The sequence below is a fragment of the Microcaecilia unicolor genome, unplaced genomic scaffold (assembly GCF_901765095.1).
Source record: "Microcaecilia unicolor unplaced genomic scaffold, aMicUni1.1, whole genome shotgun sequence".
In the NCBI taxonomy this organism is placed as follows: domain Eukaryota; kingdom Metazoa; phylum Chordata; class Amphibia; order Gymnophiona; family Siphonopidae; genus Microcaecilia; species Microcaecilia unicolor.
The window spans coordinates 424,874-445,921 of NW_021963690.1; the positions used below are offsets into that span (position 1 = coordinate 424,874).

The 21,048-nt window shown below is 43.9% G+C and overlaps 1 protein-coding gene and 1 long non-coding RNA gene across 2 annotated transcripts in view; one reads left to right on the top strand and one right to left on the bottom strand.

The window, feature by feature from the left end:
• The window catches only part of LOC115459576 (alpha-1,3-mannosyl-glycoprotein 4-beta-N-acetylglucosaminyltransferase B-like), a 317,839-nt gene that overhangs the window by 115,583 nt on the left and 181,208 nt on the right, over nucleotides 1–21,048 (top strand). Inside the window, exon 5 of the mRNA XM_030189387.1 lies at nucleotides 17,884–17,930. Coding sequence (XP_030045247.1) covers nucleotides 17,884–17,930 — 47 coding nt within the window. The remainder of the gene's footprint in view (nucleotides 1–17,883; nucleotides 17,931–21,048) is intronic.
• LOC115459577 lies at nucleotides 7,254–19,324 on the bottom strand. Its single transcript, XR_003940302.1, has 3 exons — nucleotides 19,313–19,324; nucleotides 18,774–18,777; nucleotides 7,254–7,331 (listed from the first exon to the last, which is right to left on the bottom strand). It is a non-coding gene; the product is annotated as an uncharacterized LOC115459577 (long non-coding RNA).

Consider the following 21,048-nt stretch of genomic DNA (forward strand, 5'->3'; position numbering starts at 1 on the left):
TCCTTATTGGAGAAGGGCTTGTACCTCCTGGCCTAAGTGGACGGATAGGGGTTTGGATTGTAGTTGGTCACAGATGGTGGCGCTTGGTGATGGAAGCAGATGTGGATGCGGAATCCTGCTCAGACAATGTTGAGCCCATTTATCTGTGATGATTTCGGGCCATGCCTTCACTTGATCTGACTGCCAATGGGGGTTTGATAACAGAGTTGTTGATCAAAGCCCTTGGTTCTGTTTGGAGCTGGGGTTTTGCTTTTGTTGCCCCTTGTCCCTGGGTTGATGCTTCTGCAAGTAGGTGTTGTAATGAGTTGAGCACTACAACTTGTGTTGGGCCACCTTGATGAGTAGTGGCGTGATCTGAATGAAGTTTTTCAGAAGTGACTGCCTTCATGCCTTTTCAACAATGAACTTTGCTTGAGTCCCTCTGAAGAGAGTCTTCAGCGTGGTGCAGTTGTCCTTGATGCTGTCGATGGTCTTTACCTTGTCTCTCCAAGCATGGAGCATGAGGCATCTGCTGAGTTCTCATGGAGGTTTCTCAAGCACTGAGGCACAGAGCCAGGCTAGGTGACGTGCCGTAGTGAAGACAATGGAGGCACTAGTTTAGGCATCCAAGGCAGACTTGAATAGGTGCTTTCTGCATTCCTCTAGGTCGTTAATGAGGGGGATAGGCAGTTATGGGGAGGCTTTAGTGAGGAAGGAGAAGCTGCTCTTGATTTCGGGAGATGTGCTTGGAGCCTTGGAAGTCCTGTTTTGCCAGCATGTTCAGAGTTCTTGCCAGGAGGAGTATTAGGACTGGGGTAGGAACACTTATTTTTCTTCAGGGTAGAGTCCACCACAATGGACTGGTGCAGTAGTTAAGTCTTGTCAAAGTCAGGGGCCATGTGGCACTGATATTTTATGTCAAAACCTATTGGACGCTTGCAGTCCAGAAAATGGAGTGAGCCATATCTTGTCTTTGCAGCCCAGGATTGGCATTGTGCACTGGAATGGCAACAGACTGGGGAGGATTCAGATGTGCTGTCAAAACAAGTCTGGGGACCCTGTCTCTTTCTTTTGCACCTTTTAGTGATAGAAATACAATTCAAGTTGAATCGAAGAGCGCTGTGCATTAGAAATGTATTTGTACTGCTTAAAATTTGTGTTTTCTGTCTCTCTTCACTTAACTTCTGTACCATTAATTCTTGCATTGTGATTCTTCTTGATTTGGTGCCTGAGTAAAGCTGTTAAATTTATTCTAGAGTGAGTTTTCTTTCAGTTACCATCACCTGGGTTATAGGATAGCCTAAAAAAGTAGAGCAGGTGCATAGGTAATAGCATATAATACAATTTCCATAATAAAAGTAAATTGAGGCATGATGAGGGATTGCCTGAGCTTGCCCCACACAGATACTTAAGAAGTATGCTCAGAGAGATCTAAAAAAAAATCTCTCCAAAGCAATTTGAAAGCATCTCTGTCCTTGGGACTTGTTGAACGACATCACCTATCTGTGGATGGCTCATGCTGCTTGTCTGAGGAGAAACAGTGAAGAAGCATGGTGGGGAGAGCCACAAAAGTCACTAAAAAGGAAGTCTACAAATTCCTACTTCATTGGCAACTTAAATAAGAAATTATCAATAATAAGACACAGACAGCAGTCCAGCAGTGAGATGAGGGCTATCTAGTCTTTTGTAGCGAGTGTCACATGTTTGATTAATTCCCAGTTGGTGAGAGATCGTATGTGTGTACTCGGTGCAAAGAACTTCTAGCACTGAGAGAACAGGTCCAATCCTTGGAGGCTACAGTAGCAGACTTGGAGGAGCCTACAGAGACATAGTAGAAGTCTGAACTCCAGTCTGGCAACCTCTGTGCTGCCATGGAGGAGAAAGGTCACTTGAAGGGAGAGCATCACCTTGGTGAGGCAGGAAGTGATCCTGTAGCCAGAATTGTCCCCCCAAGGGACACAATATCCTCTCACACCGAGGATGTGTCTCCAGGGGCTGTTGGCTTTGAGGGAAGGGTTAGGATGGCCGTACTAGTTAGAGATTCAATCATTTGGCATATAGATACTTGGGTTGACTGGTGGGCATGAGGGTCGCTTGGCTACTTGCCTGCCTGGTTCAAATGTGGCGGACCTCATGCAGAAGCTAGATAAGATTTTAGACAGTGCTGGGGAGGAGCAGGCTATCTTGGTACATGTGGGTACCAATGACATAGGAGAAAGTACTCTCCAAAGAAACAAATCAAAGACAAAAAAGCTAATTACCATTAAAAACAAGTTATAATGTATAGTTGGCCTCCAAAATGGACTTTTTTTTCTCTACTTTAGATTACCATATATTCCATATGCATTACTTCATTTACATTCTCTGACACTGAACATGAACATGTCCAAGACCGAGCTTATCGTCTTTCCACCAAAACCCACTTCTCCTCTTCCTCCACTTTCTATCTCAGTTGATAACACCCTCATCCTCCCCGTCTCATCTGCCCGCAACCTCGGAGTCATCTTTGACTCCTCTCTCTCCTTCTCTGCGCATATCCAGCAGATAGCCAAGACCTGTCGCTTCTTCCTCTTTAACATCAGCAAAATTCGCCCTTTCCTCTCTGAACACACCACCCGAACTCTCGTCCACGCTCTCATTACCTCTCGCCTGGACTACTGCAACTTACTCCTCACTGGCCTCCCACTTAGCCATCTATCCCCCCTTCAATCTGTTCAGAACTCTGCTGCACGTCTCATATTCCGCCAGAACCGATATACTCATATCACCCCTCTCCTCAAGTCACTTCACTGGCTTCCGATCAGATACCGCATTCAATTCAAGCTTCTCCTTCTTACCTACAAATGCACTCAGTCTGCTGCCCCTCACTATCTTTCTACCCTCATCTCCCCTTACGTTCCCGCCCGTAACCTCCGTTCACAGGATAAATCCCTCCTCTCAGTACCCTTCTCCACCACCGCCAACTCCAGGCTCCGCTCATTCTGCCTCGCCTCACCCTATGCTTGGAACAACCTTCCTGAACCCTTACACCAAGCCCCCTCCCTGCCTGTCTTCAAGTCTTTGCTTAAAGCCCACCTCTTCAATGCTGCGTTCGGCACCTAACCCTTACTGTTCAGTGAATCCAGACTGCCCCAATTTGACTGCCCCTATCGGACCGACCGTTCACTTGTCTATTAGATTGTAAGCTCTTTGAGCAGGGACTGTCTCTCTTTGTTAAATTGTACAGCGCTGCGTAACCCTAGTAGCGCTCTAGAAATGTTAAGTAGTAGTAGTAGTGACCCACATTTCTACATCACCTTTCTCCTACCATTTATTTTGGCACAACTTTTGGTTTCAATTTCTGTCAGAGAGTTGTTAAATTTGTCAGTTTTTTTTGTGTGCTTTTTTAGGTTTACCTCCAGTGTAATATCTGATCATTTTTTTAGCCTTGTTTATGTTTGCAAGAGTATTTTAAGCAAATTTAAGTGTCATCTTGGAGCATATTTTTATCCCATTCTTTGCAGGGACACTTAAAATATAATTCAGTTCACTCAGAACCGATGGCTAACTGTGGCAAATATCTAGACTTTTTGAGGTATACATCAAAATTTATTCTATCGTGCCGCAATATATTTCTAGAAAACCTTCATATATATTTCTTCAGTAGTTGGCCACGGTGGCGTCACGTTCAGTTTGTCTTTTATTGCTCTTATGTCATCCTGTTTTCTCATTGTTATACCCCTTTTTAGACTTCCATTTGTTTAGCCAGTTTTTTCTACTTTTATGATACACGGAAAAATGAGAGCTCTTCGAACCTTTCGTGTTTTATTTTCTACTACTACTACTACTACTACTACTACTACTTAACATTTCTAAAGCGCTACTAGGGTTACGCAGCGCTGTACAATTTAACATGGAAAGACAGTCCCTGCTCGAAGAGCTTACAATCTAAAAGACAAATGTACAGTTAATCTGAAAGGTCAGACAGATTGGGGCAACCTATATGTTCGAAAGGTTAGGTTCCGAAAGCAGCATTGAAGAGGTGAGCTTTAAGCAAGGATTTGAAGATGGGTAGGGAGGGGGCTTGGCGTAGGGATTCAGGAAGACTGTTCCAGGCATAGGGTGAGGCAAGGCAAAATGAGCGGAGCCTGGAGTTGGCAGTGGTGGAGAAGGGTACTGAGAGGAGCGATTTGTCGTGTGAGCGGAGGTTACGGGCAGGGACGTAGGGGGAGATGAGGGTAGAGAGGTAGTGAGGAGCAGCAGACCGGGTGCATTTGTAAGTAAGGAGGAGAAGCTTGAATTGGATGCGGTATCTGATCGGAAGCCAGTGAAGTGACTTGAGGAGAGGGGTGATATGAGTATATCGGTTCTGGCGGAATATAAGATATACTATTATATACTTTTTGATATTTTGCACAGAAAAAGTGGATAGCCAATTCAACCCACAGAATATTATGTTTTATCTATGTCACTTCTCTATTGGGTTCATTATTTTACAGTAATTCCTTCATATTGCAAATCTAGTATATCCTCAACATATATATTTTTAAATCCTCGGAGATCACGTGAAGACTTGATTCACAATATTAGGTTGAGTTCATTATATGTTTATTTATTTGTTACATTTGTATCCCACATTTTCCCATCTATTTATGATTGTTTTACACATTTAACACTCACTTATCACTTTAGTTTCTATCTGACATGCATAAGTATCATATATTGTTTAATCATCATCATTTTATGGTTTTTATTCCAGTGTGTATCGTTCTAGCGCTCCTATAGTTATTTTCATTTTCCTGACTCTCTGACACTTGTTTAATTGAACTATTACAGTCCATTTGGACTGTATGCAAATCTGATAATTTTATGTTTAAATCTGTTTATTGACATAGTATGCAAAATGTGATACAAACACAGTTCTACCAATTACGGCACTAATACAACAAGCAACTGTCAGCACTTCTTCCAACGTCAACTGATTTTCTGTTTTGTCCCCCCCCCCTCCCCCCCACCAACCCAACTCCCCCTTCCCTCTGGTTAGCTGAACAGTGTGCATAACTCTTTTAAACACATGAACCAACCAAAACAACCCAAATATTGCGGGAATATAATGAAAGCACTGGATGTCATTGACGAGCTGATTGCGGAAGAATCCAGGTTGTTCTTTATTGCTCCCTTGTCCCTCCGCTATTACTACTCTCCCGCCCCCCATCACTTCCTAGATCCCCACCTCCCAACCTAATTCCCCCCTCCCCCTGATCCCTTCCCAAAACAAGCTTTTCAGTCATCAAGTCCAGCCGGTAACTCAAAACCAAACACCTCTAGTTTAGAATTCTGCTCCTTGCAAGGGGTTGCAGAGTGTCCCAAAATTTCTCCCATATTCTTTGAAACCTCTTGCCCTCCCCAGAGGACAAATCCAAAAGACCACGCCTTTCTAGTTTGAGGAGTTCGATCATTTGTATTCTCCAAGCACCAACTGTTGGGGCTCTATCATCTCGTATCTGATAATTTTATATCTTACATATTGTTCATCCATTTTGCACTTGGAATCTATCCAACATCCATAGGTGTCATATATCGTTTAGCCATCATAATTTGCAGTTTTTATTCCAGCACATATCGTTCCAGTGCTCCTATGTCTTTTCCTTTCACTGACTCTCCGATATTTTTATTTATTTATTTTTGTTACATTTGTACCCCGCGCTTTCCCACTCATGGCAGGCTCAATGCGGCGGGCAATGGAGGGTTAAGTGACTTGCCCAGAGTCACAAGGAGCTGCCTGTGCCTGAAGTAGGAATCAAACTCAGTTCCTCAGGACCAGAGTCCACCACCCTAACCACTAGGCCACTCCTCCACTGTTGCTACTATCTGAGATTCTACATGGAATGTTGCTATTCCACTAGCAACATTCCATGTAGAAGTCGGCCCTTGCAGATCACCAATGTGGCCACGCAGGCTTCTGCTTCTGTGAGTCTGACGTCCTGCACGTACGTGCAGGACGTCAGACTCACAGAAAACAGAAGCCTGTGCAGCCTTCTACATGGAATGTTGCTAGTGGAATAGCAACATTCCATGTAGAATCTCCAATAGTAGCAACATTCCATGTAGAATCTCCAATAGTATCTATTTTATTTTTGTTACATTTGTACCCTGCGCTTTCCCACTCATGGCAGGCTCAATGCAGCTTACATGGGGCAATGGAGGGTTAAGTGACTTGCCCAGAGTCACAAGGACCTGCCTGTGCCTGAAGTGGGAATCGAACTCAGTTCCTCAGGACCAAAGTCCACCACCCTAACCACTAGGCCACTCCTCCACTGTTGCTACTATCTGAGATTCTACATGGAATGTTGCTATTCCACTAGCAACATTCCATGTAGAAGTCGGCCCTTGCAGATCACCAATGTGGCCGCGCAGGCATCTGCTTCTGTACGTGCAGGACGTCAGACTCACAGAAAACAGAAGCCTTGCAGCCTTCTACATGGAATGTTGCTAGTGGAATAGCAACATTCCATGTAGAATCTCCAATAGTAGCAACATTCCATGTAGAATCTCCAATAGTATCTATTTTATTTTTGTTACATTTGTACCCTGCGCTTTCCCACTCATGGCAGGCTCAATGCAGCTTACATGGGGCAATGGAGGGTTAAGTGACTTGCCCAGAGTCACAAGGAGCTGCCTGTGCCTGAAGTGGGAATCGAACTCAGTTACTCAGTTCCCCAGGATCAAAGTCCACCACCCTAACCACTAGGCCACTCCTCCACTAAACTATTATGGTGTGACACAATTTTTTTGTATCCCCTCCCACTATCATTTATTCTATACATTAAGATATTATAATATGTCTTGTCCGCATTCACTAATAATGAAGAATCCTTTCCACTTCACTGGGGCCACTTATTTGATCAATCCATCTTGTTCACTCTTTACAACTGTTGCATTACATCTGCATATTTTGATTTTTTTTCTGCCTTACTGGGACCACACATCTGATATAATTAATCTTGTTCACTCATTTTTTTAGCTTTTTATATTCACGTTTATATTCATATTCACGTTCACATCTGTTGCATTAGCATATCTCATACTTCCATATAATTTTTATGTTTAATTTTAACTTCTGTTGTAGTTTATTTATACATATTATTTCATTAGTCTGTGTTTTAATTGGATTTTCATGTCTTTAGACAACTGAGGAAGGCGTTTTAGCTGAAACATGGCCTGTGTAGGGTTTTTTTTTTGTGTCAGCTGATTTTGAATAAAATTCTTGGATTCTCTTACTCCTCGTTTGCCTTGGTTCATTGGAACTTTCCTTACTTTCACCCGTTTTGTGCTTACTTGACTTTTTGTGAACCTTGTGAGGGACCCCCTTTCTCGTTTGGATTGTATCCCCCAAATGGTTGACCATGTGGATATTATACTGTAAAATTAAAAAAGAAAAGAAAGAGATCAAAGTCAAGGTACCGCTGCTAAAACACACTCAACATTGCATGGACAATATGTAATGTAAACCAGTTTACTTACCACTCCAAAAGTGCAGCATAATGCTAATGCTAAGTGTTGCTATACTAGGACAGACCAAAGGTCCATCAAGCCCAGCATCCTGTTTCCAACAGTGGCCAGTCCAGGTTACAAGAACCTGGTGAGATTTTTATTTTATCTATTTTATTTTATTTCTGCATTTGTACCCCACATTTTCCAAACTAGTTGTAGGTTCAATGTGGCTTACAATTTACTTAAATTAGACAAGTTATAGAGCAGTTTGGGATCATGTTCAGTTCTGTCAGTGATCATGTATTGTGGTGTATTGGCTGGTGGTCGACTTGACTATGTGGGTTCTCGAAAAAGAAGTTGCTACTACTACTACTATTTAGCATTTCTATAGCGCTACAAGGCGTACGCAGCGCTGCACAAACATAGAAGAAAGACAGTCCCTGCTCAAAGAACTTACAATCTAATAGACAAAAAATAAATAAAGTAAGCAAATCAAATCAATTAATGTGAATGGGAAGGAAGAGAGGAGGGTAGGTGGAGGCGAGTGGTTGCTGAAGAAGTGGGCTTTCAGATGTTTTCAGAATGTTAGGTAGTTCGTGCATTTTAGGTCTTTCGGTAGTAAGTTCCAAATTTTGCTGCAAACATATGTGAAACTGGTTGTATATGTAGATTTGTATTTTAGGCTTTGACATCTGGGGAAGTGAAAGTGAGGTAGGTTCTTTTGCCCTTGATAGCATTGCGTATTGGTAGTTCTACTAGGCTTGTCATACATTCCGGTGCGAGGCTGAAGATTATTCTTTAGGCCAGAGATCATAACTTGAAGGCTATACATGCTTTGATAGGTAGCCAGTGTAGGTTTTGGAATTGTGGTCTCGTTCTATCAAATCGATTTTTTTCTGAATATCAGTCTTGCTGCTGTGTTTTGTGCTCTTTGTAATCTCTTTAATGTTTGTTTCTGGCATCTGGCATAGATTGCAAGAACCATGGTTTGGACAAGTGTGCGGAATACATCTCTTGGGAAATAGTTTTTTATACGTTTCAATTTCCACATAGTTTAGAACATTTTCTTTGTAGTATTTCTGATGTGGTTGTCGGAAGGATATATTGTGGTCTATGGTGACTCCTAGGATTTTTAGTTTGTCTGCTTTTGGAAGGGATGTTCCCATGGCATTGATATTAGTGAAGTGGTCGGTATTGTGTGGTGATTTATCATGCAATGTGTTTTTTTTCCCTGTTCAATTTCAGCTTGAATGCTGGTGCCCTGGATTCTATATTGTTTATGCTGTCCATGATCCTGGTCGTGATTTCGGATAGATTCTTTTGAAAGGGATAAAGATTGACATATCATCGTCATATATAAAGGGTTAAAACCTTTTTTGGATAGTGATCAGGAGTGGCAAAATGGTGAATTTTCCAGCATATAAATTAGAAGACTATTGCATGAAATGTATTTCTCTAGTTTGACCAGCAGGTGGTGCATGTTACTGTTTAAAGCAGTTACAGAGAAATGACTGTTCCTTCTTTAGTTTAACACAGAGAAAGCAACCTGCAGTGATGTGGCCAGCTGCTTTAAAATTTGCTGTTCTGGGCTCTGATTGGCCCAGGAGCTCAAATTCAGACAGGATGTACTGGCTTTTTCTCCAGTCTTAGATTGGGAGGGAAGAGAGATCTCTTCACTGAGACCCTGTAAGCAGTTACATTTGATAACCTTTGAGCAGCTATATGTTTTGAACTTCCCAGGTACTATTTAGATAGTAAACAGTTGTTTAGATAGTGTTATAATTGATCCATATTTCAGTTACCTGTCATTGTTTGCTGATTGCACATTTTCTGTTCATTGTTCTAATTTTTCATGCCAAACATTTTTTAGTTTATTGCCTTTGCGTGTCTGGATTGACTAAGAATCCTGATGGTTTGTGTGTTGGGTCTGTGAGTGCTTTCTAGGAATTGTGGGACCACTGGCAGTGTGGCCTCTAGTATCCTAGAAATCACTGACGAATAATTTGAAAGTGGGAGACTCACCCAAAAGCAGTTGGGACCCAATCGGTGGGAGGAGGGTGCTAGTGTAGAGCACAAACGGTAGTGCTGAGGATAGACCCTCTAAGTGGCCGCAGGGTTAGCTCCAGGTGGGTGCTAGGTGTTTCATGATATCGGGCAAGGGGGGGGGGGGCGAGCCCTGGGGGACCCCACAGCCCGCTTTCCATGGAGAAGAGATTGAGGAATTTATCTTCACTTGAATAAGACCTGGTAGTCAGAAATCCCTTGAACCATTTCAGCACCTTCCCTCCAATGCCAATTTTATCAAGTATTCTTCGTAGGATTTGATGGTCAACCATATTAAATGCACTTGATAGGTCAAACTGTAGTAGGAGGATGTTTTTTCCATTTGAAATTTCCTTTTTGAAGTTAGCCAGTAGTATAATCAGCACTGTTTCTGTGCTGTGTTGAAGCCTGAAGCTTGATTGGGATTCATGTAGCATGGAAATTTTGTTAATGTAGTTAACTAGCTGGTTGGCTGCTATACCTTCCATTACTTTAGTCGTTAGAGGTATGGATTCCATTGGCCTGTAGTTTGAGGTATCTTTGATATTTTTCTTCGCATCCTTTGGAATTGGTGTGAGCAGTATGTTGCCCTTTTCCATTGGGAAACGGCCTTCCGAGAACATGAAATTCAGGTGGGAGGTGAGTTAGTTAATGAATCAGTCAGTGGATGCTTTCAAGATGTGATTGGTCACATGTCTAGCATGCAGTAAGCAGTGGATAAATTTCTTACTTCTTGTGCTACTATCTTGTTTTTGAGCTGGGCAAAGATCCTCCATGTTCTGTCTACTGGAGATTCCTCTGGAGGGGTAATCAAATTTGTCTATAAGACTTTCAAAGTTGGTGTCATCCTGTAGTAATTTCTTCCCTAAGTTGAAGATCTTCTCTTCGAAGTATCTGTCTAATTAGTTTGCTGGGGGATCATCGTTTGCTATTATCAATGGTTTGGTGTTTAGTAGGTTATTTACAAGCTTGTATAGTTTCTTTGTGTTTCTATAGTCTGAGCCCACATGTTCTTTATAGAACTTCCTTTTAGCCTGTCTTATTTTGATCTTGTACCTGATTTTGTGCTTCACTCCACACAATTCTGTTGAGTGGGTTTTAAACACTTTCAGTTCTTCATAGTACCATGGGACTTCTTTGCGTCTTATCATGGGGGCTATTTAGTCTAGTACAGTAGTGCTTCTTTTGTCCCATTCTGATAGGAATTCTTCAGAGTCAGTTGTTGGTGACCACAGTCTTTCGTATATAGATGCCCAAAATTTAATTGCATCAACTTTTCCTATGGTGTTCGTATTTTTGTTGGCTGGGTCCCATGTTCTTTCCAATAGAGGGTCATGTTTAGCCTAAAGAGATGTGACCAATGAGTTTCTGTCCATCTCATGTTCTGTATTTTGAAGTCCTTGTCCGGTGAGAATCTATATGCTATTAGGTCTAGAGTGTGGCCTTTGACATGGGTTGTGGTCACTGATGGTCATTGGAAGTCCCATAGTTGAAGGAATTCATCACAATCTCTATTGCTGTCTTTGCTTTGGTCTTCTAAGTGCAGATTTAATATCTCCTATTACCATCATATTGGAGTTAGCTACATGTGTTTGAGATGAACTCCATGAAGTAAGTTTGAGCTGCGGTCCAGTTTCTCTGGGGGCCTGTAGAATAAGATGCAGCACAGGTGGTTGTGTAGTGTTTTGTCCCTGATTATGATTGAGGTAATTTCTAGTTGCAATGTTCTGGATTCTGCTATGGCTTCCACTGTTAGAAAGGATCTGTAGATCAGTGTAATGCTTCCACCTCTTCTCCTGTTTCTGGTCCAATGCAAGATTTTATAGCCTTGGGGGGCATAGATTCAAGATAATAGGGCCTTCTTTATCATGGATCCATGTTTCTTTAAGGAATGCCAGTTGGAGGTCTTCATCCAGTATCCAATCTTTTATTGTTTCTGTTTTGTTTACCGCTGATTTGGCCTTGATGTGTATCCCACTGGCATTGATAGGTAATTGTCCTCTGATAGCGTAACTTTGGTAATTTTCACTGTTTGACACACATTTGAGTTTCTGGGTTTTTTTGTTTCCTTTTTGGCCCTCTGTTGTATTTGGACCTTTGAGTGATTTCTATTGTTTAAATCGCCCCACCCATCTGTTTGAACTCTACCTGTGTAGACAAGGCAGTGTTTCTCGCTGGGTGACTCAGGTTGCATAGTATTGGTATTTTGTTGTTTTGCCCTTGTGTTAGGGCTCCCATGGTGGTTCATAGCATAAGGGTTGATAGCTCTACTAGAAATCTTGTGATGTGCATTTTGCCCCTTTTGGTGTTCAAGAGAAGTTGGTATTTTCCCTTGTCTCTATTATTTTAGAGGGAAGTGTACTTATGGTTGTTGTATACCTGTCCCCTTTACTGGAGAAATGGTAGATTTACAGTTGTGTACCTCGTTGTTAGTTGAGATAAAGCAGGTTTATCTTTGTGTGGACCCTGTCCTCTTTAATGTGTGATTAAGTATTACTGCGGTTGTTGAGGTCTTAGTTTTTTGGGCACAAGTGTTAGGTAATCTTACAATTGTTTTACCTGGGCAGGATTCTTCCCATGTGCTGGATTGTTTCTATACAGTTCTTGTGTTTGTTCAGGTTGCTGAGAAATAATCCTTCTGATCCAATTTGCAGGGGCACCGGCTGAACTACAGGAATTGTGATCCGTTTATGCTCTGTCTTTAGTGTAGTCGTTCTGTGTAGTTCTCTGCTGCTTTTGGCAAGATCGTGCCCTCTGTAGAGGATTGGTGGCCCTGCTCTTCACCGGGCTCCAGGTGAAGCCTAGAAAAAAAAAAAACAGCGGGATGGCCCTCCAAGATTGTTGGAGGTTCTGCTCTCTCGGTCGTCTACTCGACTTCTCCAATCCTGTTTCCACACCCTATGTTGCTGGGGCCATCCTGGTTCTCCCTGTGTTCATTGTGGGTGCTGGTCTGATTTTCTTCCTTGGCCAAGCCACTCCAACAACCGCTGCCCTGAAGAGGACCTCCTTAACAGCAGAGCGAGTGCTCACCTGGATCTTCTCTTCCTGTGTCGGGTGTGGGTGTGAGCACCTTTCAGTGGTGGAGCGATCGATTTCCTGGGTCTCTTCCTTCCCTCTGGGAGTCCCAATACCTGCCTGGTCATGTTGCAATCCGAGCGGCTCCACTGCTCCTGATACCATGATTTGGCCTAGTCATGAAGGGCCGAAGATTAGGGCGCCTCTGTCAGCCGCCCCACCATCAGGACTGCTGGGCTCTTGCAGCATTACCTGGATGAGGTCGAAATGTTTGCGCGGTTTGTTGCTACAATTGGGTTTGCACCGACAAGGTCGCCAGGGAGTACATTGCGGTGCCTTCTGTTCAGTGTCCATCTTGCATCCTGTTTAACTATTTAACTCCCAAAACAGTATGATAGATTTTATCCTGCTTATCCTAGTAAATTTAAAACAAATTAGAGAAAATATTTCTTCACTCGGTGTGTAATTAACCTCTGGAATTCATTGCCAGAGAATGTGTAAAAGCAGTTAGCTTAGCGGGGTTTAAAAAAGGTTTGGCTATCTTCCTAAAAGAAAAGTCCATAGTCCATTATTAAAATGGACTTGGGGAAAATCCACTTCTTATTTCTAGGTTAAGCAGCATAAAATGTATTGTACTGTTTTTGGATCTTGCCAGGTACTTTTTGGCCACTGTTGGAAACAGGATACTAGGCTTTATAGACCTTCTGTCTGTCCCAGTATGGCAACACTTATGTGCTTATATATGAATTTTTTTTTTTGCATATGCTACCACAACAGTAATAAGATGGGACTGCATTTTTTTGTTCTTTTTTGTTTTCAGTATTGTTTTGGATATTTTAAGGTTTTTTCAAAATGTTCCCACGTGATGACATCATGATTAATGGTGCATCAGCCAATGAAAGGGTGAAAGAAAGATGTGAGTTGATGCTGTTTCTGTCACATTAACGTTATGCTGCACTTTTGGAGCGGTGAGTAAACTTGTTTATATTACTTATTATCCATGCAGTGTTGAGTGTGTTTCAGCACACGATAAGTGATGAACATTAAGATGCAACAACGTATCTTTCAGAAGTATTTTTTCTGAAAAAAAAAGTCACTGTTAGAGATTCCATAGTGTCCCACAGATCAGTCCAGAGACTAGTGGGTTATGTCCCCCTACCAGCAGGTGGAGATAGAGAAAATGCCAGAGCCAGGTCCATGCCTTTCTCTGAACTCTCTCTCCTGGTGATTCCTCCCTGCCTCAGTTTGTTGCTCTTCTGCCTCTAAAAAGAAGAACAGGGAAAAAAATGAGTTGGGTGGCTGCTTTTCCTTGCTGAGGTGGACTTGGGGACTGTTCCTGGGGAGAAGCGGAGAGTTCAGGGCTATGTACCCTGTAGAATCCTGGAATCTACTTGAATTCTGCTTAGGAGTGAGTACAAAAAACAAATCCGCTTCCTTTGTCTGTCCTGCCTGAGACAGTCAAACGCTGCTCCCTGTGTGGAAGCCAAAGAGCAGCATTGGGAAGGGTGCAGTGCTTGCTGGCCGGGCTATTCTCTTCCTCCCCCCCCCCCCAACCCTCCGGCCGTTGGGGCTTCTTTGGATCATATGGGACTGTCTGAAGCATGGGAGGAGGTGGTGGTTTCTCTTGGTCTGGCGGTTTCTTACTGTGTGACAGCTGCCATTTTGGATGTGCCGATGCGTGCTTCATGCCCAAGTTCAGACCCACTGTTCCTGCAGTTTGTGATGCCAATATGGACCACAAGGCAGGTCCATCAGTCTCTTAGGGCCTAAGTATGGATGCGGACTCCGTTCCCTTCTCCCCAGAATTTATGCGACTGATGCACAAAGCTTTCCTTTTGAAGAGGCCTCCATCAGGGCTGGATTTACATGGGTGACCCCTTGGAGGGTGTCTGTGGCCCCTGGGTTCTAAAGGGCCCATTTGGAACCTTCTGGGGACCTAGATGACATGTCCCTGATTTCTGAGTGGGGCTCAGCAGATTTGGTCTTACTGGCTATGGTGCTGTCCTTGGAGGACCCCCTGGAAGACTGGGATGACCCCACTATGGCCCAGGGGATGACCCCACTGTGGCCCAGGTGTTCAGGAGAGAGGAGCTGTCCTCCTTGATTGTAAAGGCCCTGGAGGCTCTGAAGATTGCATTGACAGAACCCCCAGAGTTGGAGGCTACTGTGCACACCATGATTGCGGGGGTTTGGAAGCTCTCTTAAGTCCTTCCATGTCCTTCTGGTGATGATTGTCCAGGTCTAACCAGTGGGATTCCCCTGAGGCGGGGTTGCAAGTTCCACGGGCTATGGCTCAGCTTTAGCCGCTCCCCACGTGGGGATTTGGAGCCTTTGAGTTTACCTAAAGTGGACTCCTTCATTACTGCGGTGACTAAGAAGACCACCCTGCCGGTGGAAGGCAAGGACGGTCCTCATGAGACAGCTTGAGGTATCCCTTAAATCAGCCTTTGAGGTGGCTGCTTTGCTTGCAGGTGGCGGTCTGCGGCTCTTATATGGCTCAGGCTTGTTTGTGCTGGGTGCAGTGAGCCACAGTGAAGGAGGAACGGATGCAGTATTTGCTGTCCCTGTAGGTAGGTCTAGCCCACCTGGCCGAAGTATGGTATGATGTTCTCCATGCTTTGAAGGAGATGTCCCTAGTGGTGACGGCGTGCAGGTGGCTCTGGCTGCAGATGCGTCATCGTCCAAGGCCCGTCTGGCTCAGCTCCCCTTCGCGGGGTGGGGGGATGCTTCTGTTTGGAGATAATCTGGGTGGAACGAGAGGAAGGCATTGCTCTGTCCACCAGGAGCCTCTTTCTGGTGGACAGAGCAATGCCTTCCTCTCGTTTCACCCAGTTGAGGGCCAGATTTCATGAGGCCAGAAAGTAGAGGCCTAGGGGGTCCGGAGCCTTCTCGAGGCAGCACCATCAGCAATGGCAACTGTCCTTTCGTGGGGACAAATGCTCCACTATGTCTTCGCCTCTCTGTACGACTCAAGCCCCCCTCCTACCTCACAATGATGGAGTCTTGACCCAGTCCTCCATGTCCACTGTTGGAGGACGTTTGTCTCTTCTGGAGGAGTGGGCCAAGATCACTTTAGACCAGTAGGTCTTGGAAGTGGTGCACGAGGGATATCATCTGGAATTGGTAAGGGAGCTACCAGAATTCTTTCTGGAGTCTCCTTGCAAGTCTCCAGCTAAAGTTTGGGCAGTTTGCTGAATGCTGTGGGAGTTGCTCAGGCTGGAGAAAATTCTCCACCACACACTGCATGCTAAACACATGCCCCAACTACATTATGAATGCTCCCCCAAACCGTTTCATCAACCAACTTACCTCCCACTTTAACTTCATGTTCCAAGAAGGCCTGTTCCCAAAAGAAAGGGGCAACATATTATGCCAATTCCAAAAGACACCAAGAAAAACATTAACGATACCGCAAACTACAAACCAGTAGTATCCCCATTCCCACAACTAAAATCACGGAAGGCATCATAGCCAACTGACTACTTCAGCAAATTTTTATACTATATGAATCCCAATCAGGTTTTAGGCCCCAACACAGCACAGAAACTGTACTAATCACACTGTTCAGAGAAATTCAAAAAGGAAATCTCAACCGGGAAAAACATCCTTTTACTACAGTTCAACATGTCCTAGTGCATTCAACATGGTTGATCATATCCTGCAAGGAATCCTCGACAAAACAGAAATAGGAAAGATACTGCAATGGTTCAGGGGATTCCTAACCAGGTCCTACCAAGTGAAATTAAATTCTTTAATCTCCACCCCATGGAAAACTTGAGTGCAAAGTCCCTCAGGGTTCCCCACTTTCACCAATACTATTCAACCTAGTGATGGTTCCCCTTGCCTGATCTTTATCTATTCAAGGCTTCAACCTCTTCGTATACGCCAATGATATATATATACATCCCCTTAAAAAAAGACATATCTGAAATTAATACCAAAATCACCGACAGCATATCTACCTTGGAATTCTGGGCATCAGCCTTCAAACTGAACAGGGGAAAAAAACACACTGCTTGATACTTATCACCATACAATACCGAACACTTTACATCCATCAATGTTATGGGCACAACTATAACAGACGACCTGAAGATTCTAGGAATAACCATAGATCACGAGTTATCTTTCGACAAACAGGTAACAAACACTACAAAGAAAATGTTTCACACAATGTGGAAACTCAAATGTATAAAACATTATTTCCCACAAAATGTTTTCCGAACGCTCATCCAAACCATGGTCCTCGCCCATGCGAAATTACTGCAGTGGAGCCAGGATGTAAGGAACAAACATTAAAGAAATTACAAACTGCACAGAACTCAGCAGTAAGACTCATATATGGCAAAAACTAATTTGAAAACACAAGACCACTACTACAAAACCTACACTGGAGGTGTAGCCTGGTGATTAGTGCAGTGGACTTTGATCCTGGGGAACTGAGTTTGATTCCCATTGCAGCTTCTTGTGACTCTGAGCAAGTCACTTAACCCTCCATTGCCCCTGGTACAAAATAAGTACCTGAATATATGTAAACCGCTTTGAATGAAATTGCAAAAACCTCAGAAAGGCGGTATATCAAGTCCCATTTCCCTTTCCCCTATCAAAACTTGTGTATCCTTCAAGATCTGTTTGCTGGCCTACAGAATAATTTTCAGCCTATCTCTGGCTTACATAGCTGACCTAATCACCCTACCGCTATGCAATCAACCAAGAGTGTGAGATCTTACCTTTCCCTCCACTTCCCCGGGTGCCAAGGCCTGAAGTACAAAACCACTTACACAATAAGCATCTCCTACATCAGCACCAAAATCTGGAACTCCCTACCAAAAGACTTAAAATACATGAACAACTACCTACAATTCAGAAAACACCTGAAAGCCCACTTCTTCAAAAAAAGGTTCCTGCCCGATGACCTCACTGAATCAAACAGATATTAGATAAACACTGATTCATGAACTTGAACTGATCTGAACTTGAAATGACCTGAACCTGGCATACTCACTCCACGCAGCCTTTCAACTTGTAACCCGTGCTCCCTTAATTGTAAGCCACATTGAAACTACCACTAGGTTGGAAAATGTGGGTACAAATGCTGTAAGTAAATAAATAAAATACTAGAGCTGGATCTGTTAGGGTGCTAAATGGCAGAGCTCTGGCATTCTCTCTATCTCCACCTGCTGGTAGGGGGACATAAACCCACAAGTCTCTGGATTGATCTGTTGGAACTAATGGAAAGAAAATTATCAGGTAAGAGCTAATTTTTCCATAGTACACCCTCAGCATGTTCAGCTTGGCAAAGAAACATTGGCTAGGCTGAATTTTTGCTCTGGAGTATTGTAACTATTTAAATAATCTGTTTTTCTTTCTCAGATTAATGTTCAGTTCGTGAATGCTATTGCTGAAACAATTATTCATGCGTAAGTATTGCAAGGTACACTCTCAAATTTTTCACTGCAATTTTATATTGAGGAGTTGTGAAAGTTTTACTTTGCATGTTTGAGGTTTTTAATATTTGTACTTGTATGTGGTCAAGCAGAAAGTCAGCTCCATTTGTGGGTGACATCAACACAGTGCACTAAGGACTTTGCCACAGGTGAGTAAATGCCTAATGAGTGCAATTCTATAAAAGGCAGTCTGTTAAACAGGGGTGCACCTAAATGGCAGTATCAAAAAGTGTCCCTGTATTCTATAAAGGGTGTGCATATGGGCTCGCTCTTTATGTAATAGGTACATATAGTACAAAAAATGAAAGCAACCACATGCAGTGGGGCATCCAGTGATGTAGTGTGTGCATGTACATGACATACTGTGAAGGAGAGGACCTGGGGGTGGATGAGATGGAAGTGGAGGGGGAAGAAGTGAGGAGGCTCAAGAGCAGAAGAAGGCCGAACAGAGCCTTGCCTCCATTCCAGCCACAGAGAGCAAGAGGAGAAGTAGTAATGCCCCCTAGGCAAGGGGGGAGGGGGAAGGACTACATTACCCATCATCCCCCGAGAGAGAGCAGAGAAAGGTTAGTGACCCCTGTAAAATGGAGGAGAGGCAGAGACTACATTTCCCAGCAACCCCGGGGCAAATCCTGGTACAGAGATTATCTTCCCCATCAGGCCAGAGGGGAGAGCTCTAACAAGGCAGGGGAGGGGCACCTGGAGGGTAATCAAGTAAAAGAGGAACAGCTGCCCAGAGTAGAGGAGAATGATCCCATGGACTGGCAGGCTGCTGGAGAGAAGGAGCAGGAGGCAGGCTCTGAGGAACCCATGGACCTTTCTGCCTGGGCTCATGCCTTGAAAGCTAAACTGAAAAACCAGGTGAACTCTTGGTGTCAGAGCTGGGCTGAAAGTGGAAAGGAGAAAGGTCATGCGGGAGGAGGGTCAGTGAAGTAATAGAGTGACCCAGAAAGGGGGGGATCTTTTCCTCTTTCCCAAAGGAGTTTAGGCTGTGTCTTTGAAGAGACTGTGTGTCTGAACTGAGTGCTAAGGCATTAAGCACTGTGGATTTTGAACTGTTGGGAAAACAAACCTTCTTCTGAGTGGAGGAGGGGAAAGTAAGCTACAGTGTTTTTTTTTTTTTTCTTCCTTTTTGTGGGCTGAGGCCCACAGAACTGTGTGTTTTGAACTGTTTGCAGAAACCCCGTGGGGGGTGGACAAGATACAGGGATTCTTTTTGGGGTGTAAAGTTGGACTACAGAGGAACCTATCTGTGGGGACTGTTAATTTGGCTCCAACTGATTTGTGCAGCAGCTGGAAGGGGACGTGGTTGTGTTTCTGCCGTACCTGGGCCCTGAGAGAAAAGCATGAGCAACTGTTTGAAGGGCTGCAGGATTCCTTTTGCAAGTTACTGAACTGTGAATCCCTGACAATAAAGGAGCTTGGTGACTTTTACCTTTTTGAAGTTTATTTTCTTTGAGCCCTGCCCTGTGGACTGCAGTGGGCCGGGAGGCTGAGTGGCCAGGGTGGAGGCAAGATCCCGAAGACCCTCGGGGGGGGGGGGGGGGGAGGGGAGGATCTTTCACAATATGCATTGATATCGCAGTTGTAAGGACACTACAAGAATGTTTGTTATAACACAACTCTCCAGTTTTGGAGCTGCTGATATCTTCCTTCTGGCCAGGTTGCTCTTGCTAAGAGAACACAAATTGTTCCCTGTACCTAGCCGCAGGAGAAACCCACATGCGCATGAGGGGGGGCCTGGGGAGAGACTCGGGAAGTGCTTCAGCAGACAAGCAGCATTCTCCAGAGAGAGTTAAGTGGCCACAGAGAAGCAGAGCTGGGAGGAGAACACTAGGTGGAATATATAAAGGAAACTGATACCATGCAAAATGTTGACATACATAGGGTTTATTGGTAGATATGCCACAGATATATGATCAGTTCATACAGCAGGATAGGATTGAAGGCTGGAAAAGGGATAAAATGAGGACGTTACATGTGCACAGAGCACATATGGCCCAGCAGCATTCACAAGGGTACATCCTACCTCATCTTCCCAAACGGAAACAGAAGTACCCACATGCAGTCATTGCATACATGTGTGACAATCTTGACAACACAAGTAGCCCTATGCGAAGGGAGAGAGTATGGACCCAGGAGCACCCTTCAGATATCAGCCATTTGCCTGCCATTCTAGCTTTCACTATGCCCACACTTTACTCCAGCCTAACAAGTGTGACAAGGTCCCTGTCCCCAAATCCTCAGAGTAGCAGTTCAAGGGTCTGTCTCCTAGGGTTAGGGACACGTACTTTTCACTGCCCTTCAGAGCTAGGAATAAGGATTTGTCTCTAATAAAAAAAAAAAAAAAAAAGGATCAAAGATAATCCACAGAGGTGTGCTGTCTTCTAGCTACACTAGTGTATATTTCCTGATACTTTCACACTCAGGGTGCACAGTACAACATGTTAATGTTCCCTTTCTTTAAAAACAGTCTGTCTAGGTCACGTGGTGCCATGGTGGAGTGAAGACGCTGAAAAGCGGAGCTCCCACATCTCTTCCCTAAAACCTGGCTATAATCAGCTCAAACAGAAGGCTTTTTACCAGCTGCTCGAGGGAGAACACCCGGTAGGAAAGCAGAACAAAATAATATTTCAGAGTACGTTGAGATGGCCGCGACAACACAGAAAAAAGATAAAGAAAAGCTTAAAGTACCTGAATCCAAAATGGCGGAGACATCGGGACAGCTGACTAGTACGGTGTGTTCAGCATGGACGGCTGAAATAACTGCAGAAGTCACAGCAGCAGTAGAAGCCGCCTTGGATAAAAAATTACAGGCTCTGTTCGATAGAGTTGAAGCTGCTCACGAACGACTCGATGGGTTTCACTTAGATCTTGATCATATGCAGCAGCGGCTTAGTGATCTTGAGGACCGCGTAACAGAGGCAGCGGGACCAACGGAGGCCATGAGATCTAAAGTGACTGACTTGGAACAAAAACTTGACGACCTAGAAAATAGGTCGAGACGAAATAATCTCAGGCTTATTGGTCTCCCGGAACACCTTAAGGATTCAGAGCTTATAGAATATCTGGAGTGCTGGCTTCCGAAAGA